General features: G+C 37.1%; 4 protein-coding genes across 8 annotated transcripts in view; 2 read left to right on the top strand and 2 right to left on the bottom strand.

The window, feature by feature from the left end:
* Nucleotides 1-162: 162 nt before the first annotated feature.
* Nucleotides 163-4,048, top strand: dnase1l1l (deoxyribonuclease I-like 1-like). 4 transcript variants are annotated; one of them, XM_084086375.1, is made up of 9 exons: nucleotides 163-270; nucleotides 552-704; nucleotides 805-893; nucleotides 973-1,059; nucleotides 1,197-1,309; nucleotides 1,419-1,531; nucleotides 1,633-1,790; nucleotides 3,367-3,463; nucleotides 3,535-4,048. In XM_084086375.1, the coding sequence occupies exons 2-9, from the start codon at nucleotides 564-566 to the stop codon at nucleotides 3,613-3,615; spliced, it is 879 nt and encodes a 292-aa protein (XP_083942501.1). In that variant the 5' UTR covers nucleotides 163-270; nucleotides 552-563; the 3' UTR covers nucleotides 3,616-4,048. The 4 variants fall into 4 exon arrangements, with proteins under 4 accessions (XP_083942501.1, XP_083942502.1, XP_083942499.1 ...); XM_084086376.1 differs by having other exon boundaries at nucleotides 1,633-1,758; nucleotides 3,535-3,673; XM_084086373.1 differs by having other exon boundaries at nucleotides 3,367-4,048.
* Nucleotides 4,049-4,743: 695 nt separating this feature from the next.
* Nucleotides 4,744-9,688, top strand: LOC311098588 (uncharacterized protein). Of its 2 annotated transcripts, none has more exons than XM_084138848.1 (8): nucleotides 4,744-4,912; nucleotides 5,178-6,899; nucleotides 7,026-7,092; nucleotides 7,224-7,570; nucleotides 8,156-8,216; nucleotides 8,305-8,359; nucleotides 8,440-8,559; nucleotides 9,160-9,688. In XM_084138848.1, exons 1-8 carry the CDS (start codon nucleotides 4,870-4,872, stop codon nucleotides 9,259-9,261), a joined length of 2,517 nt encoding a protein of 838 aa, XP_083994974.1. In that variant the 5' UTR covers nucleotides 4,744-4,869; the 3' UTR covers nucleotides 9,262-9,688. The 2 variants fall into 2 exon arrangements, with proteins under 2 accessions (XP_083994974.1, XP_083994973.1); XM_084138847.1 differs by having other exon boundaries at nucleotides 7,221-7,570.
* Nucleotides 9,391-15,516, bottom strand: LOC311098590 (potassium voltage-gated channel subfamily KQT member 2-like). Its single transcript, XM_084138851.1, has 5 exons — nucleotides 14,788-15,516; nucleotides 14,413-14,544; nucleotides 13,839-13,889; nucleotides 11,419-11,536; nucleotides 9,391-11,328 (listed from the first exon to the last, which is right to left on the bottom strand). Exons 2-5 carry the CDS (start codon nucleotides 14,538-14,540, stop codon nucleotides 10,615-10,617), a joined length of 1,011 nt encoding a protein of 336 aa, XP_083994977.1. The 5' UTR covers nucleotides 14,541-14,544; nucleotides 14,788-15,516; the 3' UTR covers nucleotides 9,391-10,614.
* LOC311098589 (potassium voltage-gated channel subfamily KQT member 2-like) overlaps nucleotides 14,784-19,458 on the bottom strand; it is a gene marked incomplete at its 3' end in the record, with an annotated part of 22,174 nt that continues 17,499 nt past the window's right edge. The window contains exon 12 of the mRNA XM_084138849.1: nucleotides 14,784-14,887. Coding sequence (XP_083994975.1) covers nucleotides 14,784-14,887 — 104 coding nt within the window. The remainder of the gene's footprint in view (nucleotides 14,888-19,458) is intronic.

Genomic DNA, 19,458 nt, shown 5'->3' with positions numbered 1-19,458 from the left:
GCACTCACTGAGAATTAAAAGGACAATATTGTCCTGTTGAATGGCTTAAAAACACATTGTCATGACAGGTCACGCTCTTCAGTGTTCCAGACTGACCTACACATTAATGAAGCTCTGACACAGCTCATTTGAACACATTCACACACTGCCCCTCCCCTTGCCCAACACTGCTTTTCACCATGGTTTCCTGTGTAAAGATAACCAGAGCACATTAAAACATTCATTCCAACAACTTTAACGCTCTTAATAGCTTGACAGCTGTCATACAGGGTGAGTCATGTTATATTTTCATGGAAATGCATTTGGTTCATAGATTTAAATTTACAGAGGAACTATTTTATGGTTGAATTGCAGCTTAATGTGACAAAACTGGAAGTGCAATGCCACAGTATGACGCTGCTGTAGGCCTGAGGTGTTTTAACATAAGCTGGCTAATAACACGGGCTGTGCAACAAAATCTTAGAACTTATATGCTATTTTCTACTACAGTATCCAGTTTGTCAAAAATTGGAAGTGTTCTGTTTGACTAATGTAACTTTATGTATTTCTAGAAGCTCTGATAAATGAGGTCGCCTCTTCTGGTATGTTTTGTTGGATTATGTTTTTTGACTTCTGTGATATCACTGAAGATCTGTGCCTTCAACATCAAGAGTTATGGGGAAGCAAAGGCCAGTAATAAGAGAGTTATGGAGATTTTGATAAAGGTACAAAAAATTTTTGACAGTATGAATAAAGATTAAATGTGTCTGTCTATCTTAAAACATCTTAAATTCTTGAAAATTATTATTATTATGTAATTTCTAGATCATTTCTCGCTGTGACCTGAGTTTGATTCAGGAGGTTCGAGATTCTAGAGGTCAAGCCGTGGCTGCACTGTTGATGAACCTGAACAGGTATATATTTACTGCATGTGTCACTGATGCATGCAACTAATTAATGTATAATATAATGTTTTCATTTCGCTTCCCCCAGGTTTGACACATCTCACATTTACACTCATTTAGCGAGTAAAAGAATGGGAAGGAAAACGTACAAAGAGCAGTATGTGTACATTTACAGGTAATGAAACTTTTAAAATGGGTGTCGTGCAAAAATGTTAACACAAGCGAAGTGTCAGTGATCTGTAGTGAACATACCTGAATATTGCGAACACTAGGAGCGATGATGAACTCATCCAGCACATGCTGTGTTCACAGAAAAGACATGCTACAGGTGAAAGAGCAATACCAGCATCCAGAATTCAATGAGACCGCAGAAGGAGTGTTTTCCAGAGAGCCGTTCATCATATGGATCCGTTCTCCCACAACATGTACGTCGCATTAATGTTTCTAGTACCTGGAAATAAAATAGCACATTACAACACAATGATTAGCTCAGATACATTAATATTGAATCTGATTGGCTGTATCATCTTACAGTGGTGAAGAACTTCGTCCTCATTGGTCAGCACACCTGTCCTAAGAATGCAATGAAAGAAATGGAGGCACTTTATGAGGTCTTCCAAACAGTCAATAAGAAATGGAAAACTGAGGTACACCAAACTTATAAAATATATATTAGATAGAACGATAGACAGAATGACATACTTTATATTAATTCCTCGATTGTGTAAAAACGTTTTACCTTATCTAGAATGTGATGTTCCTGGGGGACTTAAATGCAGCCTGCAGCTATGTTACCAATAAAGGACTGAAAAACGTGCGTCTCAAGAGCGACCCAAAGTTCCACTGGTTGATCAGAGATGAACAAGACACTACAGTGCGTGAAAAAACACGCTGCGCTTATGACAGGTCTTACTTTCTTAGCAAACCTATACACAATAACCATATTGTGACAATAGAGCGCTGCAGGGATGACATCATTTTGTAGGCCAACCCGGAAGTTTTACATTTACATTTACATTTATTCATTTAGCTGACGCTTTTATCCAAAGCGACTTACAATTGCTATACATGTCAGAGGTCGCACGCCTCTGGAGCAACTAGGGGTTAAGTGTCTTGCTCAGGGACACATTGGTGTCACACAGTGGATTCGAACCCGGGTCTCTCACACCAAAGGCATGTGTCTTATCCACTGCGCCATCACCACCCTATAAGGTGGAAGCTGGAAGTGCAATGCACACTGGTTTCCTTGACAAAAGCCAATAGGATTTTTCCATTGGATTATTGAAGAAAATAACCAACAAATGTATATGATTCTTACATTTTGATCATCAAGATGATCTCCACAACTTTTATGAATTTTGAATCCTAAATACAAAATCGCCAGAAGTAAAAAGCTATAGGCAATAAATGAACTACACCACAGTCACATGCTTCACCACCGCTAAGCTTCCGCCAACTCTTTCAGTCTTCATTTAAAATCTACAAACTTGAGTGGTTAGTGAGTAGATGAGTTTCTGTTTGCCGTGATAATAGTTGTCCCCGACAACTTCTATAATCTCATTTAGCCACTTGTTAGCAACCACCTTTTTCAAGACACGAGTGGGGTATTACTGATGTGTTTCATGTCATAGAATAAAACGTGAAAATATCACAAGCTTGTGTTAACCACAGACCTTATTTCAGGCATTTGACCAAAAACCCATTCAAAAACCCCACTGTCTTGAACAACCGGTCTGGTAGTTCAGACAACCAGACCGGTTGTTCAAGTCAGTGGGGTTACAATGACTGGTTGACCGGTGACCGGTAACCAATGACCGGTTACAATCATTGGTTACAATGATTTAAAGAGATTGTGGTAACACTTTACAATAAGGTTCATTAGTTAACTACATTAGTTAACATTAACTAATAATGAACTGCACTTATACAGCATTTGTTCATCTTTGTTAATGTTAATTTCAACATTTACTAATACTTTATTAAAATCTTGTTAACATTAGGTAATGCACTGTGAACTAACATGAACAAACAATGAACAGCTTTATTTTCATTAACTAACATTAACAAAGATTAACAAAAACAGTAGTAAATGTATTGCTCATTGTTAGTTCATGTTAGTTAATACATTTACTAATGTTTAATAAAGGAACCTTATTGTAAAGTGTTACCGAGATTGTTTATCCCCCCAAAATTATATTTTTCCTTATTTTATTCACCCTCATGATATTTTAAACCTGAATGAGTTATTTCTTTTATGGAGGTTACAATTAGATGTTAGGCAGACTGATTCGACACCTTTTTTATTTCATAGAAAAACTAAAGTTAAAAAATGCTAACTTACAACATTTCCAGGTTTTAGGACTCATTCCTGCAGCACTCTATAGCATTCTGAGTCTAAACTACAGTTACCAGTTTGACAAAATGACATGCCAATGTATGTTTGATAGTCTAACAGTTCAATCTTTCTGAAAATCCCCTTTAGGATTATTATTCATGGAAAAGAACTAATTTCAGGGATAGTTCCAGAATCTGCTCAACCGTTCAACTTCAAACAAGAATATAATCTATCTGAGGAAGAGGTAAACAGTACTGCAAAACAGTTAATAATTCATAACCAATGTTTGAAATGTCTTTCTTTTTTTGCATTTAGGCTTTGGAAGTCAGTGACCACTATCCTGTAGAAGTGGATTTAAAAGCAAACCATCGCTACCTCCTGCGTCACGAACTGTAAAATGATGAATATCTGTGAATATGGCGTACAAAGTACAGATACTAATATCATTATCAGCTTGATACTGTGATAACTTACTGGTGTTTGTACTGTGCTCCGGTATCAACATCTGATACTATGCAGGCTGTGTACAATGTTGTCACACAAGGAAACACCAGCGGCTGTTTTTAAGGCACCTTACTGATGCTCCAGAGAAAAAATGTGAATGGATAAGGGTCATGGAAAATAAAAGCACCCGCCCAATTATTATATTGTACATATTAGCAGAAAAAAAGAGTTTACTACACTATTTAAGCCATTTTGGTATATTTAACCATGATGTTATTATACAAATAATTTTAATTGATTCAATAATTTGCTTTGCTGTTCTGCTAGGTGACCTGTATTTGATGTTGCTAATAGTGAAGATGATTAAATAATAAACACAATGTCCTCATATTGCCAGTCTCATTGTAATACTTGAAATTGTAAGAAAATCTAACATGGATTAAATTCACAAAACTCCAATTGTGACTCTTTAATACTCATATATATAAAATGAAAGGTCCTTTTCTTAAGTCAGCTCATATTTTGTCAGTCCCTTACTCTGTTTTGATCAAGAGGAACAGAAGCTACTGTATGCTCTTATGTTCTTTCACTTTGTAATGTCAATAAATAATTCATGCTATAAAACTGACTACACAAACTCGCAGCACTACAGTGGCTCACTAAAAAAGGAAAACATGGTCATCTTAAAAACAGATTTTACTGAGGTGTTTGCATGGAAGCGTTTGCATGAATATACTGTTACTCATGAGGAGGATGCATCAATTTAGCGGAGACATGGTGTGGTTGAGCTACTCAAACCACAACCTAGAAAATGTCAAACAAGGCTGCACTCATGCAGCAGTAACACACACACACACACACACATACACACACACACACACACACACACACTATGTAATAAATCAAGTAAATATAGCTTGACATACTTGGTTAACTTTTAATACTTATATTTAACAATGTTAATTTACATTGCATGCCAATTTAGCCGTTTTTGTTCAGTACATGCTCAATTCTGTGATGTTTCTATTCATGCTCTTGTTGTTATGGCCCTATTTAAACAGGAAGCAGCTATGACATGATGTGGCACGCATCACACACGCTCATTTTGTCAAGTGGTGGAACATTCAGAGTGTCTGTCATGTCTGTATTTGATTTTGTCGGTACGGGGTGAAATTTAATGCTTAACACTGTTGTGTCAAAAACAAGATGGAGCAAAACATTGCTGATTTTCTAAAGGACGCATTCCCAGGTAAGATTTTTGTGTGAGACTTTTTGTGTAAAGAAGAAGTGAAAACTTTTGTAGCCAACTGCATGTTGTGATTCTCACCACTAAGCCAATTTATTACATAAATAATCAGACTTTTTTAACTTATTAAGTCGATGTAAGAAAAGTCCATAAAAATACAGTACCTTGTACCTTGTTAATATAAAGGAAGTTTCTGTTTTGATTTTTCATAGGTGTTTACCCATATTTTGAATTGTGCATTGTTGTGTGTTTTTTAAAATAAAAACAGAGGCAAACTTTGATCACTCTGATGACGACGTTAACGTACCTCAAAATGAGCCCGACATGGAGGACGACAACAGTCACAGAGAATCCAGTGGATCTGAGTCTGACATAGATTTAGAGTGGGCGAATAGGGAAGAGGAAACTAAGAACTTTTCTGAGAACAATAGGAACATCTCATTAGATGAACAAAGCATGAAGGCAGGATCTTTGCCCTGTGTTTCACGAGATGACGACGATGCGGATGAAAACAAGACACAAACCCAAAACCAGCAATTAAGCTTGCATGATGAGGAATGCAGAGAGAGGGAAGTCGAGACACATGCAGATATCCATCAAATAAACAAGGAACAAGCTGAAGATGTCAGTATGCTGGAAATGGTTCTTCCAAAAGGAACTGACTATGATCTAGAAACAATGAGCCCAGAGACCCCATCACACCTACTGTCCTACCAGATGGTGGATAAACCTGAAAATGAGAGCTCGACTTCCAAAGAGGACAGACTGGAGCTTGTCCGTCAGCATGCACCAGATGAAAATAAGCTCGATTGTTTTAGTGCCATAAAGTCAACATTGCAAGACTGGCCAGAAGCATCAATGGAGGTCCAGTCTGGGGCTGAGATGAAAGAGTTTACAGAAGAAGATCATGAAAATCATGAAAGAGAAGAGGAAGGTTTAGCAGAGTACCCCTCTGATTTGTCTCAAAGTGATAGTGGGGACAGCACTGAGGGTCATGAGGGTGGACAACCCACTCACATGGACACCAAGCTGGCTCAGGTGCAGGTTGAAGAACTGGATTATTCCTATGAGATGAAGAAGCTAGAAGAACCTCCACTGAATTACAAAGTTGTAACTTCAAGGAATGATGGTGTTCAAATGAAAGATGGATGTATGGATCCTGTAGACATGCTAACTTATGTCAAGAATGAGGATCTGAAAGTGGAGACACCTGGGAAATCTGAAGATGACATATTGTTCCAGACAAAGCAGGACAGTATTAGAGATGACGAATATAACAGTGAGATTTCAAACACTGGGGAAAGTTCTGATTTTGGAATCTCTGCGAATTTCCAATCTAATTCCAGTGACTCTTACATGACTGAGCAGCCTGACTATGATAGTGATATCAGCAGTGATGGTGAATACTGCAAGAGCCAAGAAGAAAACCCTGATTACACTTCCCATACAATCTTGGAGGAAAAAAAAACAGCTACCATGAAACAAAAGCACAACTTCATGAAAGACTTTGCTAGAGATTGGAACAGCATTGAACATGAAATAGAGGATGTGGTGGTCACAGATAGTCAGAAAGAGGTGTGTGATGTGGAACATTTTTCAAGCAATCCAGCATCTCCTAAAGCAGGAATAGAAGAATCTTCTGAGACATACTCATCTGAAAACAGAAGTGTGAGTGAGTCACATCCACTAGAGGCCAAGAACAACAAAGAACATGATAACAGTGAACACTCAGAAGTTTCAGACATTGGTGAAAATATCAACACTTTGCTACCTGGGACATTTTGGACCTTGATGGACGATCACAACCTGAAACTTGACGAATATGACTGGGAAATTAATGAAAAAGAAGTGATCTGTGATGAAGAGGACTATTTTCAGGAAGAGCTGGAGAATGAGGAGGAGGAGACCGAGAGAGACTGGGAGAAAGAAAAACTGAGAATTGAGGCATTTAACAGATTCTACCAGACCGCCGAAGGCGAGGAAAACAAAGGTAAATGCTTATTTGTGAACCATCTTAAAGCCATAAAGCAATACCATGAATCACATTTTTATTAGGAATTTTATGAATGAATTTTACCTTACTACTGGATAAATTCTTTCCCAACAACTACAACAGGTAGAATCCACAAAGTGACGTTTTGTTTGGATCTAGAATCCTCTCTTTATGAGGAGGATAGTGACAGGTAAAACAGATTTCAAAGTTTGATTCTTTACTTTAAAAGTAAAGTGTTTTGCTTAACATATATATATCTTAGATTTTAGTGCAACATACAAGCTCATATATTTGATTGGCATGTGATTTGCTACACAGCAGTGAAGAGGAACTGAGCACAAACGGTTGCATCAAAGAGTTGCATCCTCCAGAGTCCAGTTCAGACAAAAAAGAACGAAGCAACAGGGAAGACAGCCATGAACCCTCAGAAGTTTCATACATTGAAAATTTCAGCACTCTTCTGATGGATGAGGACATGAACCTTGATGAATATGACCATGACATTAATGTAGAAGAGTTCTATAAAATGAACTCAAGTAAGGCGATCTGTGATGATGAGGATGATTTCTTGGAGAAGCTGAAAAATGAAATAGAGAGGGACATGGAGCAGGAACAAGCGAGAATTGACAGATACTACGAAGAGTCTGTAAAAGCAAAGCAAAATGAGGGTAAGTGCTCAAATGTTTTATCGAAATTACAATACTGTTGAAAAAAATTGGGGTCAGTAAGATTTTAATTAGAAATTAATACTTTTATTCAGCAGGGGATTCAATTAATCATATATATTTCGAATATTACAAAAGATTTATATTTCAAATAAATGCTGTTCTTTTAAACTTTATATTTATCAAAGAATCCTAAAAAAAAAGTATCACGGTTCCCACAAAAATTTTAAGAAGTTAAAATAAACTGTAATATTAATGGTTTTCAACATTGATAATAATTTGAAATGTTTCTTAGGCATCAAATCAGCATATTAGAATGATTTCTTAAGGATCATATGACACTAAAGACTGGAGTAATGATGCTGAAAATTCAGCTTTGCATCACAGGAATACATTTCTTTAAAATATATTAAAATAGTTATTTTATATAAAAATTGTTTCTGTAGCTCAACTGTTACACATGACACTAGCATCAAGGACATAAAAATGCCTGATAAATGAATGACTGAATAAATAAATGAACGAACAAACAAACAAACAAACGAATGAATACATAAATAAGTAAAGTGCACATTTCTCTCTCAAAAGTAACAGACAGGAGGTTTAGGTTGGATCAAGGATCTTCTCAAAATGAGGAAGATAATGATAGGTAAGATGGATTTCATTCATTTTAAAATTTCATTCAGATTTTAGATTTAGATTAAATTTGTAAACTTGTATTTTATATTGCCTTGCAGCAGTGAACAGGAATCAAACTCAGAAGATGACACTGCCAATGTCCAGAAGACTGAGGTGAGAACATCAGATCATCAAGCATACAACACAATGATCAAATAATAATAATCTCACATCATCTGCTCTCCACGTTTCAGGACCAAAGTGATTCTGATGAACCACATGAGAGACGTTTATACGCAGGAAGGTATAAAGTTGTACCAAAGGGGTTACAAAAGGCAGGCAAGCAGCTGAAGGAACACCCCAAAAGAAATAAGGTAAGTATAAACCCGCTAGAATTAAAGAACGTAAAAAAACAGCATAACAATATAGATATAAACAGACTATTTTTGAAGTTCCATTTTTTTTTTATCTTGAGAAAAATATTGCTGTTTTCCTACTACCCCCCATGAGGCTTTGCACAAATCATGGGAGTAACTTGCACAAATTTTGGGAGCAAATGAATGAATAACCCCAAAAGCTCGATTATTTCTGCAGCAATATTTCGGACGTGTTAAATATCACGGTAGTAACAGATGTCTGTATTATGTAACATATTTATGCAACACACACGTTGCCTTAATCAAATATGTTTCTTAACTGGAACATTGAGTGATATTTTAAAGTGATTTCCGTCATTTTGGCTCGTTAGGAAAAAGGTGGATATAAATAATAAAAAATAACAGTGTTTTGAGTAAATAAAAACATGCTCATGGTACATATAAGTCATGTCTAATGGTGTAAACAATGCCATTATTCATGTACAATGCAAGTTACTGCACTTGAATCAGTATCCAGTAATGACAATGACTTTAATAGTAAGTCATTACTAATAACACCAATAAGACTCTGACTGAACTCTGTCTCGATCTCTCTAGTGTCTTGTTCTGCTGCGGTCAGTGTTAGCAGTGAGTCTAGCGTCAGTGGTGGGGCTGCTGTCTTACTGCTGGGCCACAGACGGCTTGGACTGGATCTACTGAATTCACATGGATTTTGGATATTCAACATAATTCAAAACACAAAATAAAAGTCAAGGCCTCTGCATTATGATAAAGAAATCATTGCACAAGACCATGCAAAATGTCATGAAACAGACAAGCAGCGCACACTGAGATAAGACCAACTTTATTTCCTTACAGGATGCAACCTAACATTGTAATGTTTGAACAGCGCTTTGAAATACAGCTTTTTTAAAAATGTTTATGTCTTTTAACATGGAAATCTCTGTTTTTTATGTAAACCACATTTAGATAGATTTAATCATCTTCCATTTTACTAGGAAAAGTGATACATTTGCAGATGTACATGGTCTCTTGCCCCTACAGGACACCTTGTACAAACAAGTGCTTTCAAAGTAAAACTAACCTGAAAAATAAATACAAAATAAAAATAAATGCATTTGATACATTCCTTTATCCCTGACTATATCTGACTGCAGTTAATGCGACATTCTTTTATTGCTATTGCTTTCTAATCTCAATTGTCATCCTATTAGGTTGTCAGCAAGCTATATTCCATAAACATGCCATGCAGTTAGTGTATTTTTAGGTCTGATTATTATTCAGTGCCTTCTTCACTACAGCATAAAATATGATGTCTTAGTGCAAGTTACCCAAATTCTAGAAAATTAAAACCGATTGCATACAATAGCATGGATATTTCTTCTTTAACAATCACCAGGGTTTCTGGAAATATCATTAGTTCCTCAAAAAGCACGTCTCTCTCTGTGAGTGCTCTGACTTTAAAAGTAGCTATACAAATTAATTCATCTTTCAACCCTTCAGATAAGAAATGTAAGAGGGGAAAAGTACCTGTAAGGCATGCTCAGCTTTCTGTCGTCGTTTTCTTTGGCTGAAATTATTTTCTCCATTGGAACCTTTCAATTTATAATGTTCATTAAATGCTTACTACGAACACATGCCCTGATTAACTACTCGTTTCGCATAACAGTCTTATAACGCATTTCAGAAAAGACAATGTAAATAAATAAATAAATATCTTGTGAATCAAAATTACAGTTGTAAGGCAAAGTGCATTTGATACTGCATTAGCTGTGGTGACTACGCAAACTAATAAAGAAGAGGTGCCTTGTTTGATTTGAGGAAGATCCATGCCGGTAATTGAATACACACAATCTTTTCCGCTTGTGAATGCACATATCCTCAGCCTCCTTGTTTGGGATCTTTTTTAAATCGCAATGTTCATGATTCGTTCTCGCTGATGTTGCATCAGTAATCACTCCCACGTGTGTGTTTTTCCGACAGTTTTAAATGGCCACATACATGTCCATCTGCTACATCCAGGCCACTGGTCCGCACAACGTAAATTCCAAACTACTTCAGACCGGGCCACATCCTGTCACCGAAAGGCCCCTCTCCTGTAAACGAGAGAGGTGACGGTGCTCCGGGCGTATACAGGTCGGAGTCTGTATCTGACTCCCCCTCGGCCAGATAAGGCCTGAGACGGGTGCACAGCGTCCCGCCTCCCCCACCAAAAAGCCCTAGACTCACCGGAGGCACATATTCCCCTTCTCTGGTCTGAGAAATGCTAAAGCCACTAAAAGAGCGGTCTAGTTCCTCATGGTCCACCGAGGGAATGGACAGAGACGTATCACTCTCGACGGCTGCCTGCTGCTGGACGGGTCTCCTGGACCTGCGCGAGCGACTGTTGTCACAGCTCTCGTGGAACGGTGGAGGCGGGAGGCGGTACAGTGAGGGGTCGTCGGTGCCTATCGGTGACACTCCTCGGCTGTTGTTCCAGAGAGGCACGCTGAGGGGATGTTCTTCCTGCTGGTGCCACGAGGTAGAGGGCCGACACTGGCTGTCTGTGGGAGTCCTGTTGGGACCAGGATGGACAGGGGACCCGCTCTTGTTTTTATCCTCGTCTTTGTTCTGTGCTTTCTCGCTATTGTCGTCAGGGCTGTGGTAAGGAGGAGCAGGGTAAGGGATTTTAAAGCCCAGGAGAGCTTCGGTCTCAGATCGCGGGATGCCCATTTGTGTTGTATACACGCTGACCAAAAAGTTGAGTTTGAGGTCCATTGCCCCCACCTGCACAAGGAGAGACAACCAGACTCTTCAGCACTAACATATATGGGGCTATACAACCACATCAAATGAACTTGACACACTGTGGTTCACCTGTTTCTCCATCTTGTTCAGACGCCCCATCATGCTCTGGTCCTCAGCCATCTCTGTTTCGCTTTTGGGTTTGTCCTTTTCTCCTGTCCCGCCTCCTTTCCCCACAATCTGATCCACTCTAGTGATCCAATAGACCATCACTTCGACACATAGTCAATACGCCCTCATTCACACTGAGATTCAGTGGTTAACTGTACACTGTACCTTGTCAAGTTAACAGAAATGAGCTTTATGGAGGAGAACTTGACCATGCGAATGCAAACATAGGACAGCAGGGTTTAAACCATAGGGAAGAAAATGAATTGAAGCTTGATTTGCTGAAAGTGAATGTGATTTTGCATGCTGCGTGCCATACTGCAAAGTTCTTAATCAGCATGCATTCATCAGGGTCTTCAAAAAGATGAATCTTTCAAACAAAGATGTTCTGCAGCATTGCACTGAGATGAACGCTCACATTACTGCAGTGAAGACACATCTGAGTGTCTTTCTCTGCAAAGTTATTGACAGCAGTGTTGGGGAGTAACTAATTAAAAATAAAGAAACGGCTAATTTAACTACATTATTTCAGAGGGGAAAATCTGATTCATTCATTCTAGTGCATTTAGTGAACCAGTTTGTCCTAAAAGGCTATATATATCAAGTGTGAATCTTTCTTTTGAAACATTCTAGTGAATTAGTTTTTCCCTAAACAGCCCTCTATGTCTTATCTAGTATTGGTTAGAATCAGTATTGCTATCGTTAACAAAAACTAAAACTGAAATAAAAATAAATTCAAACTATTTAGAAATGTGTATATATATATATATATATATATATATAACAATAAAAACACAAGCACGTAATAAAATGACTAAAAATTAAACCTCAACATATAAAAGTAAAAGCTAATTCAAAATACTAATAAAAACTGCAATAGTATATAAATAATATTAAAATAACTCCGGTCAGGATCATTCCTTCTAGTAAATTGGTTCTATTGAGTGGTTCATGTAAATGACTATTAACACAGCTTCAATTTGAGTCCCTGCGATAGTTAGTGTACTTCTTTATAATGGAATATTTTGTTAAATGCTGCTGTTAATTATTGTTTTTAATTCAGTTAGATTAAGGGTGCATTTTGTTAATATATCTGTTCAAATTTGGTTCTTTCACCTTAATTGAGATTATTGATTTACTCAAAAACCCAGTAAAATATATCTCAGATTAAAAAATAAATAAGATCGTCAGATAGTTGTATTTAGAAAGATTTTTGCCCCCTTAAGGCCCGATATACTTCAAGAGAAATCGTTTTGAGAGTTCAAAACAGCGTGCCAAAGTGAACTTTCTGGAAAAGTTCGCTACGGCTGGTAAACTACCATTGTACTACCACTGGTCTGTGGCGATTACGTAATAGGTAGGTGTGCATGGAGACTGCCTTCTTTCACGCCGAAATCTTTTCCAGTTCATTTCTCCTGTTCAATTCGTGGAGGTTTGTAATTCTGATGAAACGAGACACTGGCACTGTTTTTCATGTTTAATACGGTAAAGCTACTTAATTTTATGCTATCTATTGTATAAAGTGCTATAAAAATAAACGTGACTTGATTTTACTATAGTGCCGAATTGCAGAGCTCGTGCAAACAGATCCACGTTGCAATGATCAGATGCTTTTCTTATGCTTTATTAAAAAAAATGCTTTCTGCTTTCTCAATTTTGTTGTGTGTTTATTTTGTTATTGAGAGGAAAGTGCGCAGCATATACATATTCATCTAAACGCCGTCTCAGCAGTGTGGGCGGCTTCGGATGTTCGCTTACAGTATATCGCTGCTCACGCATTTAGAACTTCATTTTACCCCTAAACAAAGAAGGAAAAAGAACTTCGCCATGAGTATATCGGGGCCATTAAAATATCTTCCCCAACACTGATTGGCAAACATACAAATGACAATGAATTTGTATAATAAAAAATGTGGGGAAATAAATGAAAAATAATTCACAATGTCACCTGGTTCCATGCCTTATGATGCTTTGTGTTTTAAACACTGTACATTTTAGTTATTCTCTCTTTTTTGAACCCTGGAACATCATGCACAATTGCATCAGTCCCCCGGTAAGCAGGCTGCATGGTCACACCATAGTGAGTAATATTGCACAGCATAAAGACAATTTTTTTATATATATATAATTTTATAAATTAACTTTTGATGAATTCTAAAGCTAAATTCTGAAGCAAGTAATTATAGATACTTACACCCATCCAAAATTCAATTATTTCTCAATGTGAACAGAATATCCAGTTAACAATGCTACCAGTTATCGACAAGTTTCTCCTCATGTTTTTCTTTGACTCTTTTGACATTATACAATTGTAGTTTTATACTATGCTGTCCAATAATAAACCCATTCAGCCTGGGAAGGCCATTGGTGAATTGATTACGTACTTCTTGTGACGAGGGGTCGAGGGGGGAGGGGGACCCACAATCAAATCTATCCTGGCAAAGCACACAGAGAGAACATGGATACCAAGCATCATCAAGCAACACATGGGAACCATTCCATATACCCCAGCGAGGACTGTCGACAAATAAGAAAGAATATATTCCATACATGTCTGTTCTCACCCACTTCTAGGAACAGTGTTTCATGTTTACATGTATGATAGAAATGGTTTTTGCTGTTGGAATATATTGGTATATGTGTGGATGCTATTTCACAACATATATGAGGCTTATTTGAGAGAAAAGGAGTGAATCTGAATTCAAAACATTTTGGATGTGACACAGAAAACAACCACTGTGAATGTGATTTTGATCAAGCAGTGTTAAAGTATTTTTCCTAATTTTTTAAAATCTTTCTTCAATACCAAACAGTGACCACCAGAGGTTGCAGTCAACAATCCAGCTACAGCTCTTGACAAATACTGATTGACTACTGAAACAGGTGGATTGTGTCATTGTTAAGAGGGTGAAAACTTTGTGATGTGGTTCTTTTGTTCTTTATGAACTAAAGTCTTGCCTGGCCTGAAGGTTTTTGATGCGGGACAGCATGTCCAGATGGCCGGCTGAATACTGCTCAATCACATCCATCACGTCATAGGGCCTGAGGCTCTCTTTAAATCTCCTCTTAGACACCAGGAACCGCATAATACTGGGGAAGACAGAAAAGTTACTGTAACAGAGCAATAAATACAGAATTCAATAAACATTTGACTGTCCCACCAGTTAAATGACTGTTTTCAGTTTTTAAAATAATTATAAATAATTTATCCATTTAAAAAGTATTTAATTATATTTCAAAATATTTCAGTTTTATTTTGTTTTTAAAAATAATTGTTGTGAAACCAAAAATGTACACATAATTTGTTTTAGTCGGGTGATGAATGTGTCTTACCAGATTGCTCTGATGGTGACCTTGAGTCCCGGAGACAGATCCGGCACAAACTCGCAGTTGAAACCCCTGTCGTCCCCAAGCTCCTCTGGAAGGCTCGCCTCTACAACACACAAACGGACAGGCTGCTCCCAATGTAAAGAGTCCTAATGTTAATGATGAACAGCCATTTGACAAGATGAAAGATTACAGAAATCATCTGCCATGGCAGACATGCTCGATAAACTGCTAAGGTGCTCCACATTATACAACAGTTAGTTCCAGTCCTTGAATTTGATTGGCCAAGCGGCGTTCCAAGAGTGATATTTAGTCAAACGGCACTTGGAGTTTTCACTGTTAGAATCACTCTGCTTGTCTGCATCCCTGGTGTTCCAAACCAGAGTATGTGAGAGTTGTGGAGTGAAAGCAGTGTTGTGTGGTTTTTCATATGTAACTTGAAAAAATATCCTTTTTACAGAACTGTTGTATAAAATCAATATCATGCATGCAAATTAAGTTGTTCTGAATTTTAGCATGACTATTTCAGCCGTAGGAATGAGGCTATGCTGAAATTCAGTACATTTGCTCATGATATATTGCTAGATTAAAACCCATCATAGATTATCATACAGGTTTGGAACAACATGAGGGTAAGTACATTTTGACAATTTTTATTTTTGTGAAAACTATTCTTTATGCATGTCTTTTAATAAGGCACAATTAAAGGGTTAGTTCACCCAAAAATGAAAATTCTGTCAGTAATTACTCACCCTCATGTTGTTCCAACCCCGTAAGACCTTTGTTCATCTTCGGAACACAAATTAAGATATTTTTGATTAAATCTGAGAGCTGGCTCACTCCTCCATAGGCTTCTAAGACATTATAACTTGCTGGCCCAGAAAATGTATTAAAGACATCGTTAATATAGTCCAAGTGACTACAGTGGCTCAATCTTAAGTTTATAAAGCGACGAGAATACTTTTTGTGCGCAAAAACCCCCCAAAATAACGACTTTATTCCACTATTCATTTCCTTCTCTCTGGGCCTTGAGTTTTTTCACGTAGTATAACTGCGCAGCGCATCTGTGTTGTACGTCACACATAGGCTCACTATTGGCCGACGCTGGTCATGTGTGTGATGCGTGTGACGTACAACACAGACGCGCTGCGCTTAAACACTACGTGAAAAAACTCGAGGCCCAGAGAGAAGGAAATGAATAGTGGAATAAAGTTGTTATTTTTGGGCTTTTTTTGCGCACAAAATGTATTCTCGTCGCTTTATAAACTTAAAATTGAGCCACTGTAGTCACTTGGACTATATTAACGATGTCTTTAATACATTTTCTGGGCCAGCAAGTTATAATGTCTTAGAAGCCTATGGAGCAGTGAGCCAGCTCTCAGATTTAATCAAAAATATCTTAATTTGTGTTCCGAAGATGAACGAAGGTCTTACGGGGTTGGAACAACATGAGGGTGAGTAATTACTGACAGAATTTTCATTTTTGGGTGAACTAACCCTTTAAATCACACATTAGACACACTTTGGAAAAAAGTAAATTCTACTGTATATGACAAGTGAGATTTTTAAAATTGTAATTAATTTATTCCACTCTTCAGAAGTCAAATTTCTGAAACTGATAGCCCTCCTAATCTCAGGATCACGTTGTCAGCATTAGTCTTTTTTTGACAGAAGCTTCAGACATGCTTTAATGTTTCTATGTGCATTTGGAGCTGAAACAATAGTTTTACTCATGCATGAAGCACTTACCAGAACCTGCTAGTCTGAGCATTTAGCGTGGTAGCACATGTGAGAGAAACTTTTGTGCACCTAACAAAATCTAGCAATCGGGCAAATTTCAACCCCCTATGAAAAACAGTTTACCATGTGAAGCTAGGACAAAAAAAAGCTTAAATATTAGTACTACATGTGTCATCCTCATGCCATATGAATAAGGATGTGACAGCCGAAAAAGCGCATCCTATTCAAATGACATAACCAACTAGTCGAAACTGCACAAGACTGATTTCTGGAAACAAACTTGTTTCCTTAATAAGCTGAGGAATTTCTTCATGCAGGTTAGTGCAAAGTACTTGATGGAAAGTGTAAGTTGCAAAGTGTTTCATTAACACCTTCATGGAACACATTCTGTCATGGGATGAGAAATAGATCCAGGCTGAGACAAATAGTAACGTTAAGCTTTGATCCGCTATTGCACTTTACTGTCATATGGGTGACAGATAAGGCTAATACAGCTGCTGTAAAAGCTATCCAAGCATCAGAAAAGAAATTCATATTTTGTGTGATGCTTCAAGTGAGATGAAACTTTCAGCCAAGGGTTCATGACAGAGAGTGTTGGATGACAGGCAGATCTGTGAAGATATGCAGCAGCTCGATAATTAAGGAGCCGTTTTTAAAACATGCATAGTGTTTCTTTAGCAGACTGGTGTTGAGATTTTGTTGGACTAGTGCTAAAGAGATGCAGCCCCAGACAACATAATTTGTCTTACTGATTAAGCCCTCAATCGCTGCCAAAATGTGAAGAGAAAAAAGAGATCAAATGTGAAAGAGAGAGAGAGAAAGAAACAGAGAAAGAAAGAGAAATGAGAGAGAAATGGTCAAAGATGACAATGACTTTAATCATGCAACTGTATAACACATGGTGTTGCTTATATTAGGCTTATGCTACATTATGATTGGGGAAGATTTGCTTTCACATCATTACAAGCCACTTTCCATGAAAACGGTACTGACCGATGTCTCATGACTTTTCTTAAAGCACAAATTTCACACTTTTGTTGTGAGGACCATTAGATATGTTAGAGGAACTATTATGTGACATAATTAACGTAGCGTAAAAAGTAGATTGTTTTAAATACATAAACTGTCTGTATGCCTCCCTTAAAATAGTGACTTTGACCTGTAAACGTTACAATTGAATGATCTAAAAAGTGTCATCATTTCGAAGAAATCTGTTGAATTTTATATTCAATGCACTGTAGTAAAGAACAATTTTTAATTATTATTACTAATTATTACTAATTTTAAAAGTTATGGCAATAAATATTTCTCTCTATTCCCACAAAAAAGTAACATTTCATTTTAGGTTATTGAAGAAATAATATAACCCATCTCTACAGCATGGTGAGAATTATTCATGTTTTTCTCAATTGTAGACTTCACGCTCAACCATTAAACCCACGTTAATGATGAAGAAAATACTTTAATTCTTTAGTTTTTCTTTAATTCAATGGAAAATATATAAATATAAGATAAATTTGCAACTCTGTTATTTGACCAGTTGCTCATTCTAGCATTTTATCACTATTTATTCATTTTTAGAAAATTTAATAACAGGGTTACAAAACCGGCAAACATTACAGATATTGAACAGAACAAGAATATTTAGTTAATACCTATTTTGTACCCTATTCATGGAAAGTCAAATGGTACAATTCTGGAAGTGACACCTGTTTCTAATATGTATGCTGTAGTGACACTGCTACATAATTTATTAATTTGAATTCACTAAGCTAAGGTCTGTGATGCTGTTGTTTGTGATTTATCAAACGTAATATCTTGTCATTTCTGCCATCTCTAACCTTTTCGAGAGAGTGATCGCTGCATCACGCTTACAGATTCTGATTATAGTATATAGTCTACTTCTGAGAGAAACTGCTCTGTCATTTCTTTGCTTTTTGGATCATATTTCTGGATCGTGGCCTAACCTGGAGAACTCTTCATCGCGAAGTCCTCGTCTTGCAACTCAATCAGCACTTTATTTTTTTCCAGTAGAGAGAAATGAGAGAGAAACTGATGAGTGTGCAGGAAGTGAAATACATAAAATGGATCAATTTATATATAGTTTGAAGTTGAGCACTGCAGAGTTATGCCAAGAGCATAAAACAGATGATGAGAGAAACACAAATGGGCGAATTCACTAATCAACTGTCACTTTAGCTAACGGTATTTCAATGCAAAAAACTACATATCATTCACTAACCACCCATAATCCAGTTTAATTGTCATTCTTCCTAGGGCAAACATGCTTCTTTGTAAACCAGAAATTGCTGCAGTGAACATTTCATTTAGCATAAAATCTGATTTGCATAGTTCCTGTAGTGAATCGGATACTAAACAATGCAAATACGGTAGCGTGTGCAAATAAATGTGTTCATGTGTTCATTCTTAGTGAATTCCCCCCAAAGCATTTTCACCATAGATGAAATATGTTATGGGGATCAAGCATCTTAAGAGCATATAAACCTTCTCCTATTAATGTATTTGTAAAGGGAAAGATGCAAACCATAGTTACTGCAACTGAAAAGCCACAAATCAACAAACATCTTCAGACCAGAATACAACGTTCCACTGCAATTCTCTGTGGACTCAAACAATATGTTTTGAAACATTAAGTCACTTTCATGTGTTTCAGCAATGGGACCGAACCTATGAACCTTACGAAATACAGATCAGTCTTTCTGGCGGGCTGTTTCTTTAAATAGAAAAACGCACCTGCTGTCTTATGAATTCTAATAAATGGAGTGTCACTGACATCATCTTTTCTGCTACGACACATTAAAAGGATAGTTCACCCAAAAATGAAAATGCTGTCATCATTTACTCTTCCTCAAGTTGTTTCAAACCTGTATGACTTTCTTTCTTCTGCTGAACTCAAAAGAAGATATTTCAAAGAAG

This window comes from Abramis brama, assembly GCF_963993115.1.
Source record: "Abramis brama genome assembly, chromosome: 16".
NCBI lineage: Eukaryota > Metazoa > Chordata > Actinopteri > Cypriniformes > Leuciscidae > Abramis > Abramis brama.
This window is presented reverse-complemented; position numbering and strand designations above follow the sequence as displayed.

What these genes read in the sequence shown, in the direction of transcription:
- LOC311098590 (XM_084138851.1), bottom strand. Translation starts at nt 14,540, where the DNA reads ATGCGGTTCCTGGTGTCTAAGAGGAGATTTAAAGAGAGCCTCAGGCCC. An exon ending in ATCAAAAACCTTCAGGCCAG is followed by an intron (nt 13,890 to 14,412) that starts GCAAGACTTTAG and finishes GTGCTTTGCCAG; the next exon opens with GATAGATTTGATTGTGGGTC. An exon ending in TGAACAAGATGGAGAAACAG is followed by an intron (nt 11,329 to 11,418) that starts GTGAACCACAGT and finishes CTCCTTGTGCAG; the next exon opens with GTGGGGGCAATGGACCTCAA.
- LOC311098588 (XM_084138847.1), top strand. Translation starts at nt 4,870, where the DNA reads ATGGAGCAAAACATTGCTGATTTTCTAAAGGACGCATTCCCAG. An exon ending in AATGAGGAAGATAATGATAG is followed by an intron (nt 8,217 to 8,304) that starts GTAAGATGGATT and finishes ATTGCCTTGCAG; the next exon opens with CAGTGAACAGGAATCAAACT. An exon ending in CCAATGTCCAGAAGACTGAG is followed by an intron (nt 8,360 to 8,439) that starts GTGAGAACATCA and finishes TCCACGTTTCAG; the next exon opens with GACCAAAGTGATTCTGATGA.
- dnase1l1l (XM_084086373.1), top strand. Translation starts at nt 564, where the DNA reads ATGAGGTCGCCTCTTCTGGTATGTTTTGTTGGATTATGTTTTTTGACT. An exon ending in TTATGGAGATTTTGATAAAG is followed by an intron (nt 705 to 804) that starts GTACAAAAAATT and finishes TGTAATTTCTAG; the next exon opens with ATCATTTCTCGCTGTGACCT. An exon ending in GATCCGTTCTCCCACAACAT is followed by an intron (nt 1,310 to 1,418) that starts GTACGTCGCATT and finishes ATCATCTTACAG; the next exon opens with TGGTGAAGAACTTCGTCCTC.